We start from the raw sequence: 25,136 nt of genomic DNA, 5'->3' as shown, positions 1-25,136 counted from the left end.
GGTTCTTACCTCAACATGAAGGGTTAAGCATAGAAGCAAACAAAAGCTATCAAACTCATTTTATCTCTCAAACTGAGATGAGTGAGTAAAAACAAATCCATACTCCTAGTTGACAACTTTCTTATAGTCTTGTTGCCGACGCTATGAAGTTATTGACTTATATTTCTGTGACAGATCCTCCTTGCATGCTCTCTGGGGCTGCTTTTCTCCCTATCAATTAACCTGCTAACACAGCCACTGGCCCTACATCTGAACTCAGAGGCATCAAAGAATCTGATGTCACACACACAACAAGGCCTGGAGGTCTGGAATGAGATACATATTTGACTAAGGATTACAGAGAATTGATCACCTATTTCTTCTCCAGCTCCTTTATAATATATTTTTCTCTACAGTGAAAAAATAAGAGGCAAAAAAGCACTAAGATGAGAGGTTAGAAAGACCTACAGATGAAGTGCTATTTGGAATTCTAAAAGGAAACTGGTCAAATCAGCCTTGCCAATCAGGGGCATCTATGGTGAAGACATGTATCAATAGAGAAAAGGCCCAAGACAGTAACCACATTCTCTGGGGCCTGTGCGACATTAGGCAATACAAAAGGATCCTCTGTCCCAGAAGGAATGGTTGTGGTTTCTTGCTGAGGATTTCAAATGCCTGGCAGAGAGAAGTGATCTCGAGATGGAGACCGGAAGGACTTGTAGTTGAGCTAGAGTTGAATGGGAAGCGCAGCCAAACTTCCAGGATCCAGAGCATAAGAAAAACAGAGAAGGAGAAGGAGAAATCAAGAGAAGCCCAACAACTCAGAGCCCACTGCCTTTCACGCTGAAAGAACAGAGGATGGCACATCACAAACAAGGAAGCCAAGGCAGAGTTCCCTGCCCTCTAACAAGCCGGACACAGTACACACACTGGTCTGGAGGGCTGGGTGATTAGTATCTTCCTCTGGCCTCCAGGCTTCTAATGTTCACCCTTCACTGTGACAGAGCTTATGTTTCCTCCTGCACCTACCTGCCATCCTGGCAAGGCAGAGACAGTTGTGACAGGTGGTGGTACCACTTGTAAGAAAAGAAATAGGCTGGACATGAGTTAGAATTTTGGACAGATTAAATATTTATCTAAAAGAGGCTGATTTAGCCAGAAGAGGCTTAATTATCTTTAATTGTCAAGTTCTTACTCCATCAGCATAAAAGGGATCACAGTGTAAGATAAAATGAGGTGCAGCAAAATTTCAAAGCTCCTTTTATTCTCAGCCAAGATGTACTATGTATCTCTATACCTCCCTCTTATATTTTGAATTATTTTTAAAATGAAGACAGTATAAATGTGGAGGATCCTCTAGCAAACTCGTTTTATAAAACAATGGATGCCCCCAGCCCAGCAACAGGTGCACCAAGGAGCCACATGTGATAGCTATGCTATGGAGGGTGGCTTATGCCTGTGGTACAGACCTGCACAGCCAACCTCCATACACTCTGAGAGTGCAGGGGTTATGAAAGGGATCAGACAGAAAAGGTAGCCTTGGAAATTCATTTGCTAAGCTGAACTCTCTCAAATGATAACTTCTAAATAATCATTGACAAACAGTAGTTTGTTTTCATGGCTGCGTTACTGAAAGAAGTATAGAATATGGGTTTTTTGCTTTGTTTTGTTTAAGGGAGACAAGAAAGATTTTCACTCTTCCTAATAAAAATAACCATTTATCTTTAATGCACCTTTCAATATTCTAAGGATTACTGGGCATAATGCTTGATTTGCATGCTCTTGATTTCAGTTTGAATATATATCATTATTGCTGTAAGTAGATGCAGATGCTCAAGTTAATTTTATTATTAATGCCTTAAAGCAATTTTTAGGAAAAGTGCACAATGCTTTTAAAAATCTAATCAATTATAGTGAAACTGAATTTATTTTGTGTTAAGCCTTCAACTGAGGAAAGACATAAAATGCTCTTGAGTTTAGATCTTACTTTTATCACCAATTGAATAAGTATTTGACTTACTGAAATGGGCAAGGCTTGCTCTCAGAATGTTATTTATGTGCTAACAATCCCTCATTAGTTGGATAAAGAATTACATCTTAACTAAAATGGATAAGAAGCTTATAAACTATCTCATTAATCTACAAATAATGATAACTTCTAGGCATACATTATGGTGAGCTCATGTCAACAGAAATAAAAATTTCTCTGGAATCATTTTATAAAAATGTCTATTACCTCCTAGGCCCTCAAGCCACAGACTCCTGACTGCAATTATTAAAAGAAATTCCCTCAATTCAATTAATTATGTGTAATAGGGGGATTGTATAAATATTTTATAAACATAAAAAAGGAAAATTATTAAATACACACTATAGATTATAGAAAAATAACTAGGTGTAGTTTAAAATTCAATTTATTCTCTTGCGATCTAAATGAGACTGGCTATTTTGTGCTTTCCTTCTCCTAAAAGTGTCTTGAAGTTAAACTTGATAGGTCATTTCTCAGAACACACACACACTCACTCACTCATTTCTATGAACCTAAATTTTAAAATAACAAATCAGAGATTTTCCAAATAATAATGATACTTATTTGGGAATAGCAGAGTATTGCAAGGGGAATATGGGAGCCATAGAAAGCTCAGTGCATATTCAAAGAGGTTAAGGCCAGAGGGAGTTTTTACTGACAAAATTGAGAAAAATTACATCATATTTTGAAACAATACTCCTTGGCCACAGTGATTAATAACAAGAGTTGTATTAGTTGTATGCTGCTTACACAGTGGATTGGCAGATGCCATTATAGAACAACTTCTTTTATGAAGATGTGGTGGCCTTTGTGCAAGTTAGATCACGGAGTCTTTAGGGACTCTGTAGTTACCTATCAGGCATTGCTGCATAAGAACCCTTCCTCCATAACATCCTGTTTTATTTACCTTTTCTTGTTAGGGTTAACACAAGTGACTTCATTTTGATTCTGACAAGTTTTACATTTCTTTGATACCCCCAAACATAACGTTGCTTTAATGAAAGGCCCATGTGGAAACAAAAAAGTAATTTCCAATATATCCTGCCCCTCAAAACATCAGAAATGCTCTTTTTTAAACTGCTTTTATTGACCCTAAACTTCTTGTTCCACTTCAGTTGCAAGAAACCTCCTCTGCATGTGTAGCCTCTTCTCCAAGAACAAACTTTTCACCTCTCCATCCGTTTTCTTTATGTGGAACAATTCAACCCATCCTAAGGTCAGCAAGTTGTATCTTTCCTGGCCATCCACTTCAGCAAAATAAAGGTCCTCCTGGGGGGCCACCCTTATTAGAAATCAAGAGGAGATTTTGAATAGCAAATGTTTTGATAGTGATATAGAAATTTAAGCTAAATTCATTTTCACACACTTACTCTCCCACTCACAGAATCTTACAGTCTGGTCCTGGGATTAGCACCCAGCTCCTAAGGAGGAGGAGAATCAAGGAAGCCAAGAAAATAACTCTGCACTATCCTAGTTTGGTCCCAAGTTTGGTTACTCACCTAATTCTTTTTCATGTGCAAACTCTGTCTGCATTTGACACTGATTATATCATATACAAACATCTATTGAGAATATCACTACTTTATATCACTTGTTTTCAATACATTCACAAATAATTTTGGTCTCTTTATTACAAATACTACAATCCATAATTTCAATATTATCTATCCCAGCTGCATTTCCATGGCAGGTGTTTTCTTCTAGAACACCCCGGAAAATCCTCACTGCAACTGTTTATTACCTCAGAAAATTTCTCCAACTCTGAGTAATCTTCACTGTGTGCCTATTTTTCTTTTCTGCTGTATTACATCCCTTATCCACTATAAGTTGTCAATGAAAAGATTTTTATCCAACTTGTACTTTGGTATAATTTTCAGGTTGCAGTTATTCAGGAAAAAGAAATCCTCTCCTTGATCAGTTAAAATCTATAAAATATTCTATTTATGGGCATTAAATAATTCCAAGGAGTAATCACCTTGCAGTTTTCACTTTAGCTATTTCTCTTATTATTTCTATTCTCTTATTATTCTAAGATACTAAGGCCATGGAAATAATAAATATTCTTGAGTCTCCTCCTAGCACTCCCAGTCAATCACTACCAAATATCCAGGGTTGCCTCCATTTGGTGCAAGACAAAGGAATTTAAACTGTGTAGGAAAATGTTGATGTTTACCATCATGAAATCACTAATAAAACTTGTAGGCCAATTATTATCCAGTTATTAATGAAAGGCAATGGTAATCCTGAATGTTTTGGTATTTTCTAGAAGAACTAATAGTTTTAAAAGAATTCTTTTAATTTTGAAAGTTACTAATTTACACCGTGACAGTATAGCTAGGGACCTCCAAGCCCTAGGAACCATATTCTTTTTGATTGTTTGTGTATGTGTGTTGGGTTTTTTGGGGGTGTATGTTTTTTGTGTATGTGCGAGGATTTTTTTTAAACTACCAGGGACAGGGAATCCAGGGGTGCTCGCCCATTGAGCCACATCCACAGCCTATTTTACTTTTTATGTTTATTGAGAATCTCACTAAGTTGCTTAGTGCCTTGCTAAATTACTGAGGCTGGCTTTGCATTTATGACCCTCCTGACTCACTGAGCCACTAGGATTTCAGTCACACTGGGCCCTAGGAATCATATTCTTAAGAAGATCTTGAAGCTGATCATTCTTTACTATAGGACCCACACAAACACAGGCTAAAGATCAGAGGGGCACTTGAATTTTCAGTCTTTTAAAACCTGCCCTAGAGAGAGTTCACTAAGCCAGTTGTATCGCTGAATATCCCTCCATTTCACAACTCATAGCTTTTCTTCACTGCCAAGTCTTCCATTACTAATCTCTGACCATTCACTATTTAGAATATTTTATAAAGTACTTGAAGTTTAATATGACTCTCAGAATCTGTCCTGTTCTGCTCATGCTGCTAAAACAAAATGCCCAGGCCTGGGTAACATATAAAAGAGTAGAAAAGAGTCAATGTCCAGTGAAGGCTGCTCTCTGCTTCCAAGGTAACACCTTTGTCTCTGCATCTTCCCATGGCAGAAAGACAATCAATATTTCCTCACATGGAGAAGAGATGGAAGAGCCAGGCAGCTCACTGAAGCCTCTTCTACAAGACATTAATCCCACTCGGCCTAATTACCTCCTTAAGGCCCCACATGGTACTACCATCACCTTGGAATTTAAATCCCAACGTAACAAATTTCAGAGGGACACATACATTCAAACCACACCAGAATCAAATGAGTTTTATTCACATGCATGTGAGGGTCCTATTTCACAGAATGGCATGTGAATAATGAGACATCCATGGTGTTTTAAAGCACAATACTTAAGATCCTATTTTCTTTCAATATTTTCACAAATATTTGATAAGCTACCAAGATTTTCATTAAGTACCTTCATGGATAAATTTGGTTTTTAAAATTGATTTTATTTTTTAAAAACATAACAGCAGAATGCATCACAATTTTTATAACACATATAGAACACAGTTTTTCATCTCTCTCTATATAAAGTATGTTCACACCAATTCATGTCTTCATATGTGTACTTTGGATAACGATGTCTATCACATTCTACCATCATTGCTAATCTCCTGCCCCCTTCCTTTCCCTCCCACCCCTCTGCCATATCTAGAGTTCATCTATTCCTCCCATGCTCCCTTTCCCTACCCCACTATGAGCCAGTCACCTTATATCAGAGGAAACATTTGCCATTTATTTTTTTTGAGATTGACTAACTTCACTTAGCATTATCTTCTCCAACTGCATCCATTTACCTGCAAGTGCCATGATTTTATTCTCTTTTATTGCTGAGTAATGTTCCATTGTGTATATATGCCACATTTTCTAATCCATTCATCTACTGAAGGGCATTTAAGAAGAACTTAAATTAGCACTATTTGCAGACAATATGATTCTATACCTAAAAGACCCAAAAAGCTCCACCAGAAAACTTCTAGAACTAGTAAATGAATTCAGCAAAGTAGCAGGTTATAAAATCAACACCCATAAATCAAAGGCATTTCTGTATATCAGGGACAAATCCTCTGAGAGGGAAATGAGGAAAACTACCTCACTTACAATAGCCTCAAAAAAATAAAATACTTGGGAATCAACTTAATGAAAGAAGTGAAAGATCTATACAATGAAAACTACAGAACCTTAAAGAAAGAAATCAAAGAAGACCTATAAGATGGATAAGTTTATAATCAAATAAACAAGCCCAATATGTGTTCTGCAGACAGCCTGCCCGCTACCTCATACTGATATGTCTAGGAATCCTCTAAAATATTTACTGGTTTCTAAGACCCATAGCTCATACCTCTCATCTCAGGAGACAGAATTTGGTTGTGCCACTTAAAGCTGCAAGGCACAACAAACCCTATCACAACCTATTGCTCTGATCTGAGAAGCTGCCCACTGCCACAGCTGCCAAACTTGAGGCTTCAGTTTGTAGCTGACACCAAGACTTCTCAAAGGTAACTCTTCAGCACTCTGTCCTTCACCCCTTCAGTAAACCTATAACATACAGTGAGGAGGATGGCCTCCACCTTTATCTCAGGCTAGCCCAAACTAAGGTGTAGGAGTTACACTGGAATTCTTAGGTCACTCAAAAAGTCACTTCCCCAGGATTTAATTAGGCCATCACCTGGGTTGGGACAGAATTTACCCTCAATTCATAAACTTCAACTGATCACTGAATGAGACACAGGGCAACCCCATTCCTCAACTGTTACTTTTAACAACATTGTGACTTTAGACTTGCTGACACCCCTGATCCCCCTTGCCCACAATCACCCATGTCTGCTCCAGCAGTATCAGTAACATTTCTTCTCAGAGATAAGAGGGGCAGGAGATTAGCAAGGATGATGGAATGTGATGAACATCAATATCCAAAGTACATGTATGAAGACACGAATTGGGTGTCAACATATTTTATATACAGAGATATGAAAAATTGTGGTATATATATAATAAGAATTATAATGAAAAAAAAAGAGGTTATGGATCTGATTCTTCCTCTCCCCTTCTTTATGACCAACAAAGGAAATGGAATTCCTCATGCAAATTTACCCGTACTTTCCAAGTACGGGTAGTTCTCAATAGTTTCATTTAAAAAATAAATAAATTTCACTTCACCAGAAGATTATCATGGATTAAGAAGAGATAAGATTTTGATTGAGAACTGGAAAGTGAGAGAAAAGCAGTACAGAGGCTATTAACATCTTCAGTTGTTTTTACATTGATTCTATTATGTTAAAGGTGCTTTCACACAGTTAAAATGATAGAACAGTAGTAGAATTTAAAGCTAATTTAATGAGTATAAAAGGAATCGATAGTGAGTGAAGCAAAAGTCTATTAATAAAAACATTTATTATAGCCTCATTATAGCATTTACGTGTTAAGTTTTCCCATTGCTGTTTGAATAAATCCATTATTTAAAAAAATAACCTATATATCAGGATTAATGTGAATTTTTTAATTATGATAAAGCACTACAAAACATTAAGTACTACTTACTAGTCTTCTTCAGGCAGTGACAAATAAAGCAATTTGATACAACTATGTTTTCTAAAATAGAACAAACATAAAAGACACAATTCAAAGAGTGAGGAAAACTGACAAAACTTACTGTTTTAAATAGAAGGAAAATACTTTGTGCTCAAAATCCAAAATAAAAGTACAAATAGAAACTTATGAATCATGGTCTCAGATATTAAATATAGATAGAATCTAATAGTCCACAGATCACCAAAGACTTCATCAATTTTATAACAAAAAAAATATAAGTGATTTAGTACTGAGAAAGCGGTTGGAACATTTAAACCACTTTAGTCCCCTCAGTATAAATTGATCAAAACTGTAGAAAAAGAGGCTCAGTTTCTTCCAGTTTCTGAGAATACATCAGCCACTTAATATAACATCCTGGTGTATTGTTTGCTTTTTTGATAGCCAAACAAGATAGACTGATTGATTGAGTCACTCACAGGAATTCATTCCTTCAACAAATATTTACTGAAGGATTTTTATGTCAGACATTAGGCTAGAAAATTTTCTCACATCACTTAATTGAAATTCAACAAGTATTCTCACGTTATAATGAGGATTAAATGAGTTAATATTTGTATAGTGTTTAAAATAGTCTAAGGCACATAGTAAGTGCTATATAAATGTTAAATAAATTATGTTAAAGAGTTAGTTCTAATATGATCTTCATGTAAGATTTTTGTTATTCCAATTCTTCTCTCTTAAAGGTTTCTATTAGCATAAGAGATGGTGGTATAGTCCTAAAATACCAGCCAGGGAGCTGAGCACAGGATCAAGTCACTTGATTGTCAGAGTCTATGAAAAAATAAAAAATGTCTTCACTTACCATAATGGGTTTTACATCACCTTTAAACATTTATTTCTCATGTACTCATGAAATAATTAATATACCCCAGGTCTAGTCCAACTTCTTTACAAAAAAATAACTTATTTAATTCTCACACTAAAACTATGATACTATCATTTCTGCTCACTAAAGATGAGGAAACTGAGGCACTGAGAGACTATTTGCCAGGGTCATTCAGCTACTAAGTATCAAGGGCTACCTCGACACACAAGCAGTCTAGCTCTGCTAGACTAGTCAAGTTCTCAAACACTAGGTTATGATGTTCACACATAAAAGGACAAACTTTTTTAAGGCTCTGTTTCCCTTAGTCAGAATTGTTACCTATACCGGGTATGATAGTACATGCCTATAATCCAAGCAGCTCGGAAGGCTGAGGCAGGAGAATCGAAAGTTCAAAGCCAGCCTCAGCAAAAGCGAGGTACTAGCAACTCAGTGAGATCTTGTCTCTAGATAAAATACCAAATATGGCTGGGCTCAGTGGTCAAGTACCCATGAGTTCAATCCCCAGTACCCTTTCCGCCCCCAAAAATAGCAATTGTTACCTTTACATATTTACTTGTCATGAACCACCATAATGGGTAGAAAACCCCATAGATTTTATATTACAAAACTAGACCATTGAAGGACACTTTGAAGTCTCCCTAAACCATAAGCAAAGTCAAAAAGAAGAGAAGACAAATCAGAGTTCAGGACTTAAATGACTCTTAAGTTCAGACATGCTTGCAAAAAGACTTGAAATACAACACATATTAACAGAGTTAGCAAACTCAGACCCTCCTTACTAAGACAGAGGCAATTTTGGCTTCTTTACTCTAACCCTTAACCCCTGCCCTAAATTAATCCACTGTGAATGTAAGACAGGTAGCAAACAACAGATCACAAAGGGGTAGTAACAACCAACAAACATGAAATATTTTTCCATACTAGATAAGTTCCAATAATTTTGGTAGAACAATTTTGAAAGTCATCTGCAATATAGAAACCCTGCTTTAGGAAATATGGCAAACAAAGCCAACTCTTCTGAAAGGCCAAGAAAGAAGGGAACATTAAGTGTTGTTCACTGCATGCCCTTTCCCGAAAACCAAATACTTCAACAACTTATCAAGAACAACTAAATCTGGATAACTGCCAATAATTTCTCTACCTTATTGAGAAAGATCAAGATCCATCCCTGTGCTCCTGCCTTCCAAGGTCGAAGCAGCTCCTGTCTCAATTCTTCCCACAGTTCACCTCCTTCCAATGAATGGAGGAAAGAAGGAAGGAGTAGAAGAATGCAGAGGCTTCCTGACATGTTTAGAAACACACAGCTGCCAACAGCTGCTTCCCTAGCAGTTGAGCACATTTGGGGTCACCAAAGCTGGGGGGTTAGCTCCAGGGTTAACAATGATTTGATAAACAGTGACACATCGATCTGTTTTCCCCCAAAATGCTCACTGCAGACACAGGCTTCACAAGCCTGATGCCGGAGCCTCCCAGGAATACTCAAAGGGCTCTATCAATCATGATGATTTGGTGCCCCCCTCTGGCCTTCCTGCAGCAACTTCATTTAGCTTCACTAAGAAATTGAAAAGGATTCTTGAACAAAAGTCGAAGCCAGAATCACAAAAATCTGCCTGCAAGAGAAACCTAGTTTTGTTTGCACTCTTGATAATTATTCCAATTCTCCAAGGTGAAGGAAAATTTGTCAGGGATGACTGCATGCTTTTAAACTCAATGTACTTAAGGTGATATAATTTTTCTTTATGTATTTTTAAACATCCCCCAAGGAGAGAAAACTCTATCAGCTCTTCACAGTGAAGACAACTAGGCCATCTGGGTTCTGCTCAATGGAATAAGGTGATTTGCTCAGGAGAAATCATTCTGTAAAATTCAGACAGAAGCTCAGGAAGCTGAAATCTGTATCCAGAACACAGGTTAAACAATATTACTTATTAAAATCACAAGATTCCATCATTTCAAGTTATTCACTCACCTTTGCCCAAGTCTCATTGGAGTTTTAACTAAAGAGATCCAAGCCATAACCAGTTCCAGAATGCTTCCAGAATCCCTGAGTGGGTCTCCATAACCCAAGGCCTCTTTCACAGTGGTGGCTCCTCTGATGTGACCATGCCCCTTATGTTGGGTCAACATGGTCTGATCTCTGTTGGGAACAGCATATACAAAGGTTTCCAGTTTATGTCATTAAGGAATGGGAAAGGGGATGGGACAACTCATGTTCACAGTTACTGAGAGAGAAAGGCAGAGCAAGTATCAGACATGGGCCCTGTGGTGTCTCTGGAGCAGTGCTAAGTACACTGGATCCTAACAGGACAAGATGACAAGCTGTGAAGAGCCAAAGAAGCTACTTGTGGCCCACAGGTAAATTACTCTGGAGGTAGCCATTGTACAGGGTTTTAGGTATTCAACCCAGCTCTTAAAGCTGTAGGTACAAATAAATAAGAGTAGTGTATAAAACATCCTAATTCTTCCTTCCTTTCTTCAGAGTTCTGAAATTCAAGGATCTTCTGGATTGAAACACACAATGAATTATTTCTAATGTATATACAGAAGTATATACATAACACTTTTGCTCAAAACCTCTAAAGCAATTCCATTTGTACCCAGTAAATATTCTCAAGGGGCTGGGGGATCACCAAAGAAAAAAGAACAGATCAAACAGATCATCACCTTAAGAACATGTATATTCATTCCTTATCCCAAGGATGAGTTTTAATTGAGCCCCAAGGAAGAAATTAATAAAATTAACCACACTGAGGACTTGCATTCATGCTAAATCTTATAGAAACCAATTATTTCATCCTTCACCAGAAGACCAGAGGGGAAGGTGGCTGAATTTGCACTATGTACTAAACATATGAATATCATAGTTTACAGGTCAAAGGAAGCTCTACTGAAAATACTTTTATTTTTCCTCAACATCATGTGTTAGGCAATACCCACTAAAATTATCTAAGTAAATGACAACTTTATAAACAGTAATTTTCAGTGGGGCACAGAGGTGACAATTCCTCATTACATAATATTTTCTTGGGCAGATGAGATTAACTGAATCAGAAATCTACTGACACTGAAATCACAGAATCAAATTCTCTATCACAGCACTTATCACATTGTGTTAGAGTTGTTTGTTAAATATCTTTACTTACTTTTCTAGATGATTTAACTTTTGCCTTTTTCTCCCCAATGCCTGTCACAGAGTTTGACATGTAATGGGGTCTCAAATAATGTATTCTTGAATTCCTTTTAAGGCTATTTCACTCACTGATTTAACAGGGAAATAGTAGCCCCCAAATATAAGTTCTGATTTTTCATAGCTAAGTAATTTTTCTTAGTAAATAAAGATCTGATATTGTAAATCTAGTGTTATTTTAGATTAAAAAATTGTAGTGCAATCTTAGGAAAAAAGGTAGATAATTAGAATACATTAATCACTTAATTTAAAAAAAAAAAAAGGAATCCTGGTCCAAGTGGACAGCTATCAATTCCAATTGGTGATACTACTTTAGCCCTCCCAAAGAGGAACAAATAACTTGCTTTGTATTTGTAAAATAAAAAGGTAAAGATGTGAAACAATTTAAACTGAGAAGACTCATGTAAAGGAAAAAAATATCTTGAACCCAAATCTTAGATTTTAGCAAAGATTTCAAAATAGTTCTCCAACATTTCTAAGAATGCTATGGAAAATATGAGATGAGAATATGAGATACTAATTTCCTCCAAAGTATGCATGTGAAAATTGACACAGAAACATCATTTACTTGGGCCAGGACAGAAATGGTTGGCCTCATTTAATCACAGAAGTGGTTTGAGTTTATCTGGTTTCCACCTTCACCATCTACTCCAGCACTGCAGGATGGACAAGGCTCTAATGGACAGGTTGAAAAGAATGATTTAGGCCTATCTAGTTCAGTGATCCTCTTATGATCCTTTTAGTATGTACATACTAAATGGGATATAATGAATTGATGGCTCCTAGTAACTAATATCCTCCCCTCTGTCTTACCCAGCAAGTAATGTACCTCACCTTGTCTTACCTGAAAAGAAGAAATGCACAACCTTGAATCATGAGTATGGGCAGCCCCAGCCAAGGCCTCTTGGTACAGGCCTTTCCCATTCAATAGGCACACCTTTCCCAATAACTAATAGCTCCTCTTTGCAGAGACCAGGAATTTCCAGTAGCATTTTCCTATCTAAGATACACACTTATGGGAATGCAGATATACTTAGGAATAATAACAAGTATAAAATCATTTTTGACTTGATTCTATTTTTTAGCCTCCTGCTCTATGATGCTTATACCAAATTAACCATTCATTGTCTTTTGTGGGGAAAAAAAGACATCTAAATGACATATCACTTCCTTCTCTCACTGGCCCCCTACTAAAATTAATAAGAAGAAAAGAGAAATTCTTCATGTAAGCACAGCCTCTCTCCACTTTCCACTTCACACACTTTATTATCTGCAAACGACTGTGGATTTGTAAGCTTCCAATCTAACTTCCTCAGGAGATCCAATGAGTCTATCTGAAGTATGGAAACTTCTCTCTCCCTTCAAACACTTAACACAATTCTGAGGATGCAACAAATCTCATTTGAGAGCTGCACACTATCACCCACATATTAAATTGTCACCTTGAGTAATAAAATTCACAAACTCCCATTTCTCCATTTTTTTTCTCCATCATGTTGCCCAATAATATAAAAAGGTGTCACATCTCTTTGATTTGTGGGGTGTGTGTGTGTGTGTGTGTGTGAGAGAGAGAGAGAGAGAGAGAGAGAGAGAGAGAGAGAGAGAGAGAGAGAGAGACAGCCTCTCCACAAACAACCTGATGAAGTCAAATAAGCTGAATGACGTTTTTTTAATATTCTGGTCTATTTCCCAATAAATGCGCATGTGCATAAACATAAAAGTGTTAAATGAGGTGAAATCTTGGTAATTGCACAGAGAGAAGAAGACCAAAGCATGACTGTTCTGAGGGGGATAGGAATTTCTAGACTCACTACCTATGTTTAAAAGCAATGAACCCAAAATATAGTTATGACATTTCCAGACCTTTGAGTTACTAAGATATCAAAAAATGCCACATTGGTCATATATAATTAAAAAATGGCTATCTGCTCTTCCAGAGCTGTCCTTAATTTAGACACTTTTGTGATATCCAAATTATATTCATAACTGATCCACTTTTCTGTTTTCTAATGAATATATGTGTAGTTTGTGTTGACAGACAGTTCACTAAGTTATTCTTTTTCCATCCTTCTGTAGGAAAAAGAGAATGGCAACCGATCACAGATGCCATTTGGATTTTAGTAATCATATTTCCTGAAAAAAATGGAGACAATCTGTGGATGTAAGTACTGAGATCATCAACTATTCTCATAGTTATTCCCCAACTTAGCTCTCTATGGAGTAAATTTTAATAGTTGAGAGTACTGCAGACACTAAATCATATGATAATATATCTCTGAATAGGCACATCCTCTTAAATAAAATAATTATAAATAATTATAAACATTTGGGGTCTATAATTCAAAGGATTTCCAGACCTCTAAATTTCAGCAACATGGATGACTTCAGGTTAATAATTTCTGCTCTAGGATTATGACTGCAACTATTTTTAAATCATTGTTAGGTTCTCCAGTCTGGAGAACAGGCTGGGATAAGGCAAGGAGGCTGCAGGGAAAGAGTAGAAAGGGTTTGCTACTTTCATTAGAACAAGCGAGTGGCCAGGGTAGTCTGACCAGGACTGAGATAATAGAACATTCAAATATAGGAAAGAAAATCAATAAAATCTGGATATGGAAAGAGGTTTTTTTATATCAATGTACAAAGAAAAGAGAGGAAAAGAAAAGAAAAATACTTTTTGTTAGTAATGTCTGACATTAAAAAAAAAGATCAAGTGGAAAACTGGTACTTCAAAAAATATAAGACTTTTTCTTTTATAACTTTGTTTTACAAGAAAATAAGTTTTTACACACTAGTAAAAAGATTACTTTGTGCATAATATTTTTAGGGATAAGGTATAGAGTAGCCCCCCTCATCCACAGGGTCTATGTTATAAGACTTCCACAGGATACCTGAAACCACAGACTGTACTAAACCCTTTATACAAGCACAATCATACTGTGACAATCAACCAGATAACAGAGACAGCTATTAAGTGACTAACAGGTGGGTAACATATACAGCACAGATACACAGAACAAAGGGTTGAATCATGTCATGTCTAGGACCCAGTGGGACAGCATGATATTTCATCACACTATTCAGAACAGTACGATTAAAACATAAAATTGTTTATTTCTGTAATTTCTCACCTAATATTTTCAGACCACAGTTGATTGCAGGTAACAGAAATTGTGGAAATCAAAACCCCCATAAAAGGGGGGATACTGTATTTACAATCTGGTATTTTCTAGAATTTCTAAAAATGGTTAGCTTCCAGTTAGTCCACAGGCTGTGTTCTTTGGAAGCCATACTTTATGCAGCCAACAGCACACTTCATTACACATATAATAACTAGAAAATGATTGAAAGAGTCTCTGCCCTAGAAGAAATAAGAAGCAAAGAGTATGAAAGAGATCAAAACTAACAAATATTATAAGAAAAATTAACAAATAAAAGCTTAATAAATTTATGACTCCAAAGTGAATTTATTTGAAACAACAGTAGATTGAGCATGTACATCTATTTTTCTCTGTACTGAAATTCCTTCCAAATAAAAATTAGGAATTAAAACATTAAAGGTAGAAGCCACAAGGGAAAAGAAGTTGAGATTTCTATAGGTTTTTTTAAATATAGAAAAGAGATGTAAGATTAATTACAGACTTTAAATATATGAAAGAAGCTATGAACTAAATGTTCTGCAAAGGAGAACACAACTAAAAATGTGTCGGTTGGCTTCAGTCACTGAGATTTGAAATGTCAGGATAACGTGGACTAGGAGTAACATTGTATGATTGAAACCAGAGTTTTAATTGAAGCCCTCCATTTGAAGAGGTAAGGTCTGTAGAACTTTCCCAACCACCCCTCTTGGTAGTTATCCTTCCTCCACCCCACACCACCATTCCTTCACCCCTAAAGAATTACAAGATTTACTCTCTGGGAAAATTGAATCTGAAGACTGTGGAATTAAACCACCAGGCCTAAGTAGAGAATGCAAAGGTAAGAACATGGCGCTCACTACAGGACTGTGAAGTCTCACAGTGAACAGTAGTCCCCTCCTCTCTTCCTCCTCTATGATTACAGAGGGGATTAAACTCCATCCTAGGGTAGTATATTAGAAGGTTCCTTCCTAGGAATTAAAAAAAATCAATTAATCTCAAAGAAATGTCACCCAAAATTTGAAGGTTCCTGATGAAGAAGATGAGCTTTTATCAGATTATGTTAGAGTAAGTCTGTTTTCAGTTCATTTGTGCAGTTATAACAAAATCTTCAAACTGGGTAGTTGATAAGGAGTAGAAATTTATTTCTTCACAGGTCTAGAAGCTGAAGAAATCTAAGTGTAAGAAACTGGCAAGTTTCACTGCTCTCTGCTTCCAAGATGGTGCCTAGGGGCCACACCCTCCAGAGAGGAGAAGGCTGTGTCCTCATGAAAGAAGGGCAAGTGAGTCAAAAGCTGTGAGCAAACTGTTATATAAGGGGTTTAATTATATTCATTAAAAAAGGAGCCCTCACGGCCTTCTATAGGTCTTCTCTCTTGAAACCACCACATTGGCAATACTTGACCCTTGGAGAAGACACATTCAAACACAACAAAGTTATCAGCAGATATATGACCCTGACCCACAGCTTTCAACCAACTTCCTCTTTCCTCACTCTTTTCAGACAGCCAAGTATCACAACTGTTGGAAAGAAACCTCTAACAGAATAAATAAACAGGAAAAAAATTGGAATACAGAAAAAACTATGTGCACTGTAGTATACAAGAAATCATTTTTTAAAAGTATTATTCATATCCTGCTAGAAATGAGATTACACCATTAACAAAGAACAGAATTCTATTAAAAAAGAAAAAATGGTACATGAGGAGCTCTTTAAAATTAAAACGAGGGTAGCTACAAATTAAATCAACAAAAGGAAAAGGGAGAGATTCTGTTTTGTGTTTCAAATATTATGCTTCTTTGGTTGTATATGACAACTAACATGTTAAATACCCTACTTCTCTTTATTTCTACATTTTGTATATTAGGTGAAGAAATTCCCTATCATTAGGTTGTATATTTATAATTTTCTTCTGTAGTTCTCAGTGCTAAAAGAAACTTATCCTATAGTTAATTCTACATGCTTGCTTTATCACCTGGATTGAAAAGTTTTGGAGAGCAGAAGTCAAACTTCTTTGCTTTATATCTATATTTCATACCACCTTTGTATATATGAGGGCTTCATTAAGTGTTGTAATAAATCCTTTTTGAAATATTCTTAAGTACTCCAAACCCCTCTAAATCTTCAAGGACAGAGGCAGCAGGCAGGAGATATTCAAATGAATGTCAATCATAATAGAGGGATCTATTATAAGAGTAAAAATAATAAGTATTTTTTAATTAATAGCAGTAAATTCAAATGAGGAAAACTACAACATCTTCTTTCAAGGCGAAAATAATGGAAACATTTGGAAATACCTACTAAGAGAAATATTTACAATGCTTACTGCAAAGAGCACAAGATAGACATCTGGTTGTACCATACAATACTAGAAATATTTATAATTATCAGTGGTCAATTGTGTGCTAAACACTGTGCTAGACATGCTTCAAATGAAGAAATGTAGAGATAACAATACAGAACATCTCTTCTCAAAGAGTGCAAAGTGCACTAGCAGGACTAGATTGAAGTAGGATATAGTAATCCCTTCCTGCAAAGAATACACATGTATATGTTTTGATCTGGATTTTAAAAAATTGAAATATCATTTTTAAGAGAAATCCGCTTAAGCAGACCCTTGAAGAATAAGTCAGTTTGGTGATAAACCTTCCCAGCTTACCCAGGATTACTGGGTTGCCTGATGGAGTGACCAAACCCATCATTTTAGAGCTAAAACCAGGAAACTTCCAGGCACACTGAGATAGATCTCAGTAAAAGAAACAGCCTAAAAGTAAAATAAAACATATATATTTGGACCACGAATGAAAATATAGGACACTACTAATTCTAAGGGGTATTATATGCCATAAAAAGAGTTTGAAATATAATCCTAAATCAATGGAGAGCCACTGATGGGTTTTTGCTCAAAGCAGTGAAATATTCTGATTTGTCTTTAGAAAGATTATACTCACTGTCCTATGAAAGATAAATTAAAAAGCTAAGATAGGAGAAAATAACTAGCTGAGGAGTTATAAATTAATTTTAATAAATTAATTCTAATAAATTCAAGAAATATTTAGGCAGAACAATAGGATTTACACACTTATATGTGAAAGAACCTATAATTACTCCCATGTTTCTGATTTAATAGCTCAGCAGATGGAGGTTTTATTCATCAAGAACAGAAATGTAAAAGAAAGACCAGGTTTCAAGTGGAGGCATCTGGTGAGGGGAAGGTCATACAAGAAACCCCCATGGAATATCCCAATCTACGTAGCAGAAGGTGAATATTTTTAATATGGTTCTTATGCCTATGATTGAACTTTAAAGATTTGTAAGTCATTAGCATATGAGTTGCAGAGTAAGAAGATAATATTAACCAATATCTCAATGATAAAAAGAGAAAGAGGAGCCCAAAGATATCTCTCTCTCTCTCTCTCTCTCTCTCTCTCTCTCTCTCTCTCTCTCTCTCTCTCTCTCTCTCTCTCGTTCAAGTAGAACCTCCAAGGTGGACTGATGTCCAGAAACAAATACAGGTAGAGAGGTTTAAGGAAGGAAGTGATTAGTCAGTGTGCTCCAGAGAAACAGAGTAGGAGATTAAACAGATGATAGATGAGAAAGGAGGGACAAAAGGAGAGGAAGGAATCATTTTGAGGAATTGGCTTATGTGATTACAAAGACTGAGAAATCCCATAATCTGCAACCTAGAGAACTGAGAAGGCCAATGCTCTAGTTCTAGTTGAGTTCAGAGAGCCTAAGAATCAAGAGTACCCATGGGATAACCAGTTCAAGGGCAGGGGAAACCAATATCCCATGTCCACAAGTCAGAGTAAATTCTCCCCTTTTTCAGGCCTTCACTGTATTTTCTGATGCATACTCACATTGAGAAGGGCAATCTGCTTACTTTAGTCTAACAAATTGAATGCTAATCTCACCTGGAAACAACCTTACAGGAAAAATCATAAATAATGTTTAGCAAAATATATGGGCACCATGGGACCAAACTGATACATAAAATTACACATCACAGTCAGTTTCTCTAGCTTCAGATAAATAAAAATATATTACTGAAATATATCCAAAGATCTTAGTGACTTGAAGTTAATGAGAAAGAAACCTTTTCTAGAGCAGATATGGGGTGGAAATGGCAACTAAAGATTTATGACAGAATGTCAGAAAGCAGAAAAATAAATTATATGCTCTTTCAGGGAACTTACTTAAAACAATATAATATTTAGCTCCTGCCTCAAAAAAAAGTGACATTCTGTTGGAAATGAAAAGTCATTTAGAATCTCCCAACTATCTCAGAATCTTCAGGCATCTTCTAGAACTCTCTAGAGTACCTTTAGCTCTGAAACCAATAAAATGTGTTCAGTGAGAGACCCAAAACACAAAGCTATCAAGTTTGCATCATGTTAGTACATGTTATAAATCAAGGTTATAGTTAGTTGAGGCTTAATCTTTGTTAAGAAAAATGAGCGTTGCCTTTGCTATAACCAAGGTGGTAAGAACTGAGTTCTATTATACAAAATCATTAATGGTACATTTGGAAATTTTATTTGTATGCTCATACCAATTTTTTTGGTATACAGCATTATTTTTCGATTGTCCATTGTCTCTTGTTCATTCTTATTCTCAGCCCCTTCACAATTATTTTTTAAATAGTGGCATCCATCAATAATATTCCATGATAATATTGGTTTTCTCCTTACAAATTTATTCAGAGCCAATGAGTATGAAACAGCTGCCTTCTTAAAGAAAAAAAGAACCTTTTAGAACAAAGCTTCCATTTTATTTTTTTCTCCCTAAACTAGGGCACTTCTCTAAGCATCTCATGGGAATGGATTTCTAGGGTTAGTTTCCTCTATTCTTTTTTTTTTTTTTTATTGGTTGTTCACAACATTACAAAGCTCTTGACATATCATCCTCTATTCTTTGGAACCTGAAAATTCAATCAGTTTGTTCTGAGATGCCCTTCTGGTACTGAATTATTATGGTAGTTGTATTCTTGTGGATACAGGCATACTCTCAATTTGTATAGCACCTCAAGCTAACGTTGAACAAATAATTTGGCCAGGCAGCTTGTCTAAAGGTTGTTCTAATTTCAAATTAAAGCAATTGGGCAAAGTTAACCTCGAACCTCAACATTTAAAAGTTAAACAGATCTGGTCCCCTAGTGAATGGATCCTCGATGTGTGGTGCTAATGAAACTAAACTCCAGGGACCCTCACTTGTTCAAGGCTCAGAAAGAGTCCCTAGGAAGGACTGAGTTCATAATATTTAATTATTCTTAAAGAGGAGCCCCAAATTTATAAGCCTCAAGCTCCACAAAAATCTCAATCTACCATCATATATACTATTAAAATAGACACAACTTCCTCTTGGTAATCACAACAGAGAAAAACAGTGGCCACAGAAAGAGAGCTGGACTTTTCTTCAGTTTGAAGGACTATTATCTAAAATAAGCAAAATAAGAATACCTGAAAGTAAGGTGATAAAATAAAAAAAAACCTAAGTGCTAAAAGATAATACTTTTTAAGGAACTAGTTGCTGTGGAAACTGCTACAACATAAATTATATATATACAGATAAATTTAATTTATTTATATTGCTTTTAATATGAGTATTTGGCAAACGCCCCCCCCCCCCCGTCTTCATTCCCCAACACCCTTCATGGTTGATTTTAAGGATTATAAGTTCCTATAACAGCAATCAATTGAAGGTCAAGGCCAAGGTGCTTCCAATAGAATCAACACTGGCAAAAGTACCAGGAGCAGCCTTAGTGAAATCACTAGGTCAGAAATCTCACAAGGAATTCAATGTCTACAAAGGGAAAGGAACTCTAAAACTGTGGTTCCTAGAATGGGAATTCAGAGTCTCTTTTTGGGATTCTAATGAATGGTATGAATTCTCCATCTAGAAAAATGCATAATCACATTTTTTTAACTTTTCTTCTTTTAAATGTTGTGTTTGTTCTAATTAGTTATACATGACAGTAGAATGCATTTTGACACATCATACATAACTGGAGAATAACTTCTCATTTCTCTGGTTGTACATGACATGGAGTTATACCTATTGTGTAATCATGTATGCACACAGAGTAATAATGTCTGACTCATTCTACTATCTTTCCTACCCCCACACCCCTACCCCTCCCTTCACTCCCCTGTCTAAATAACATTTTTAAATGTGATTTTGGAGGGCTCTTGGGCACCCCTTCAAATCTACCCTTGGTTATCGAACTTGACTAACCTTCAATTATCATTTGTAGTTATCAGCCACATACCTATTTTGGTCATTTATTGTATATGAAAGGTACACCTTCTCTCTAAATCACCTTTATATAACTTACAATGAATAATTCTGATGCAAGTATGATGCAGGCTTTCCATTTAATTTTTCTTCCTTATTAAATAATCTCCCTTTTATTTTTAACAATAAAAGATCAGTACTGCTACCTAAAAAAACAGAAACAGGAAAGCCTAGAGCATACACTGCCAAGACATGGGGGGGGGGGTAGGAAGCCTGCAAAGATCAGCCTGCTTGCCAAACCTCTTTGATGTATGTGTCCAGTGAAATTTATGGATACTGGAGTTGCTCATCATGTGAACAAATACCTTTTCAGCAGCATATGGAATAGAATTTGACCTAACTAACAACAGGGTACCAGAGCCAAGCAAAGTTGACGCGTGAAGTTAACCAACATGGGTTACATTGCTGGAGCTCAGAGTACCCTGGCAAGCCCTAGAATCACAGGAAACATAGCCAGTGCCAGATGCCAAAGCAGAGAGAAATGGACAATGCTCCAATAGCCCCCATTCCTGTTCTCCAGCAGTTCCAGCACCTAACGTTGCCCTAACCTAACTGGAGCTAGTTGGCAACACTTTGGGGAAATGTCCTATTCAAGGCCCAGCTCCTGTTATACAAAAGAGAGTGAGGAAGGATGGGCAAGGGTGTGCGCAAAAAATACTATGAAGGACTGGCACAGCGACCAGAGGAGTTCTAGGTCCCAGAAGTGTTAGATTTCTGAAACCAGATCCAGTTTGACCAGGAAAGATCTGGGTATGTGAACTGGAAACACCCAAAGAGCAAACTAGAGCAACTTCATTTATGTTCTCAAAAGACTGGAGTTATCTACTCTCAAAGAACCCCTAAAGATTGGGGTAGAAACAATGTGTGGTACGTAGAAATACTGGTACTCATGAAACAACATCACTCTGGTTACCTGTAGGCTTGGGTTGAGATGCTTCTGAACCAAACAAGCCTTATGGGGGCAGCTGAATGAAGTACACCACAAAACCTACCATTCCCAGGGCCCATCAGAAAGCCAGGATTGCAGAGGATTTGCAGTAATAAAATAGGATGAACAACACTTTGATTTGGGGGGGCTTAGGGTTTTCATTATTCAATATCCAGAAGCTTCCTTGGTGCGTTCTACTGATTCTATTATCTTCCCAATAATTTGAAGACTAAAAAGACTAGGGCCCATTTAGTCTCTTGATTCCATATTTATGAATCTGTGTCCTACAGTTTGTCTTAATGAAGTAAAGATTCCTTTCATTATTAAAATATGCTTTCCAAGAGAGAGATTTAATTATGCTATTAGCTATACAGGTTCATTTATCTTTTGGTAAAATTAATGCTAATACAAAACTAAAAGCTCATGGGAGAGAATTCCTTCTCCTTCAAACACTTTAGAAGCTACAGAAAAGATGCAGAAGACACTTACAGTTGATATGCAGTTCAGTTTTCTATCCAATGTAGAAATTCTTCTATGGTATCTTGGAAAGTGATTGTCTTTCCCATGATGCATAATATGCAAATTCATTTTTTTAATTTATAAGATTCAAAACAACATTGGATAACCTATTGTGTACCAAGCAATCTTTTATGTGCCAGTGGACAGTGGTGCATGTGAAATATACATCTCCTGCTCATAAAAACTTCATCCTAGTGAGTGAGGGGAAAAGAGAAGAAAAAGGCAAAGAAAAGAAAGTCATTTCCAATCATGATAAATTCTCTGATAAAAGCTTTTAGAGAAAGTAATATGGAGACCAGAAAATGAGAATAAGAAACATCATGGGAAGAAGACACCAGGCAAACATGATAACCCTGAGGTAGTAATGAGCTGGCATATTAAAGAGAAGGGATGCCAGAAAGCCACAGGTCAGGTCCCCACTGGACTGTCAGAAATATGTGGGAGCATTTTTGAGTGTCATGTAATAGCATGAGGGTGTTGCTGGTATTTCATGAACAGGAGCCTGGGACACTAAATATCTAATTCTGTTTTAAACACTTCTGCTTCCAGAAAGAATTTTTTGGCCAAATACCCACACCTCTTTGAACAACCCTAAAAGAATAGTGAATGAAGGAGAAACTGACAGAGTGGAGGTCAGAGAGCTAGACAAGGAACACAGTAAGAATAATAGATTGTTATTAGGAAATAGAAGCCTTTGAAGCAAGAAAAATATTTCATAAGTTCTAGGGGTCAGAAGCACAAGGCCTTCACAGAGTTATCTGTTCCCCTTTGGAGTCCTGAGTCTTGGTTCATACCTTTTATATTCAGCTTAAGCCTCACTCTGCAATTTCCACTTAATTCTCTTAATACTGCAAAAGGATGCTACCCAAAAAAAAAAAAAAAAGTCTATCCCTTCTTGTTTTAATCTTCATCTTCATATGCCATTCTCTGAAGCCAGTTCTATGTTCATTAGAGGGAATTCCACAATGTAATAAAATTTACTTGCTCATATCCTATACAAATGAGATGTTTTTTCTACCTCCTTGTTTTTCCTCCTTGGTCATTATCCCTAGTTCTCAGTAAGTAGCCACTATGTTTTCTCCAGATGACCACTTCTACCTGAACTGAGAGTCCGCAGTTGATAACTGGCAGGAATCCCAATTCTCCTAAGAATGGTCCCTACTTGGTTTCTACCCACACTTTCAGCATTCAAATCCTGCCCCTGAACCCTGGGCCCACAGCAGATGTTCTCTTACTTATAAACAGACTTTCTTAATGCCCACCATATGGCAACCTGGCTGCATAGCCACACATAGTCTTGCTGCCAGACATGTCTGTATTCATGTTGTGCTCATCTGCTGAGACACCCAGAAGGGAAGCAGACCATTAGAGCAAGAGCAGTGGTTTGAGAGTCAAACATAGATGTGAATTCTGATACAGTAGTTCACTAACAATGGAAATGGTTTTCATCTGAGCCTTAGTTTCCTAAAGTAATGATGATGGTGGTGATAAGGACACTTGCCTCAAAGCTCTCTAATAAGAAAAGTGAACATGACATAGGAATTCAAACATAACTACTATTGTCATCTTTAGAATACTGCTGGACTTCTATAATAAAGGTCATATGCTTACATCTATTCACCAGGCATATTGGATTCTGAGACCTGACCACCCTTTTTTCCCTAAATGTCTGCTCCATGATATTGAGTGTGCCCATTTAGGGATTCTGATCACCTGACATCAAAAGTATGAGCTTTAGGCTAGGATTAGAAATCAGTCTCGCTACTGAGCTAATCAAGTAACAAAAGACTATTGAGCAGGAAAGGATGGGTGTACACAGAAAGAGGTAGATGATCAGAGGGATGTTTAAAAGGTAGAGTAATAGAAGAAGGGAAAGCTAAATGGGAGATTGAGACAAGAGGAAACAGCAGGAACAGGGAGGGAAAACAAAGCAGCTCTTATCTCCAACTATACTGGCAGTTCTGAGCTTGGTCTGCATTAGTAAGATCTTTGTTTAAGTCCTTACTTTGCTTTGTCTATAGAGACCTCTCCTGGTGAATTCTAAGGGAATTATATAACCCACACACCTCCATTCCTCTTTGACCTGAGGTTTTAACTGGTATGGAGGAATGGAACTGCTCAGTAAAATTAGGTCCCTTCCATATACCCCACTGATTTTCTTCATAGAGATTTACTTTTGCAAGTAATTTATGCTGCTTTCAATTACTATAAGCTTTTATTGGGGGAACAAGGAGGAAAGAATTGGAGACAAGATTGTTTGGGAGTGTTCTAATGTAGTTTGTTGTAACAGGTGGCCAGAAGAACTGCTGACTCTGTAGCTATGCCACAGCTGTGATTAGCTGGCTGGACTAACAGAAACCTAACTGAGCCTGCACAAGGCATAACCCAGGTACACCAAGTAAACAGCTGTCTTTTTTAATTAGGGGAAGAGATGTGCACAGATTTGGAAAAAAATTATAAGAGCCAGAGTGCAAAGGTATGATTTACTTATACTCCATTTTATTTGTTATCAGTGGTTTATTAAAACACACTAAGTGAATTAATGATGTCTCTTTAGAGGGTATTCTGCCATGTTCATGACCAGTCTTCTAATACTTTAATGTGCATACAGATTACTGGAAGATGTGATTAAAGTGCAGATTCTGCTGCAGTTGGTTTGAGT

The 25,136-nt window shown here is 36.7% G+C and overlaps 1 protein-coding gene across 7 annotated transcripts in view; it reads right to left on the bottom strand.

Annotated features, from left to right (window-relative positions):
• LOC144376422 (uncharacterized) overlaps window positions 1–25,136 on the bottom strand; it is a 151,609-nt gene that overhangs the window by 59,622 nt on the left and 66,851 nt on the right. For 6 of the 7 annotated variants that reach the window (XR_013436904.1, XR_013436900.1, XR_013436901.1 and 3 more), the window contains one exon: window positions 10,381–10,548. The exons of the other annotated variant lie outside the window; for it this stretch is intronic. Coding sequence is in view for 2 of the 6 variants with exons in the window: in XM_078044300.1 (XP_077900426.1) it covers window positions 10,381–10,548 (168 nt within the window). In the remaining 4 variants the exon portion in view is untranslated. The remainder of the gene's footprint in view (window positions 1–10,380; window positions 10,549–25,136) is intronic. 7 annotated transcript variants of the gene reach the window in all.

This window comes from Ictidomys tridecemlineatus, chromosome 3 (genome assembly GCF_052094955.1).
Source record: "Ictidomys tridecemlineatus isolate mIctTri1 chromosome 3, mIctTri1.hap1, whole genome shotgun sequence".
Classification (NCBI taxonomy): domain Eukaryota; kingdom Metazoa; phylum Chordata; class Mammalia; order Rodentia; family Sciuridae; genus Ictidomys; species Ictidomys tridecemlineatus.
This window is presented reverse-complemented; position numbering and strand designations above follow the sequence as displayed.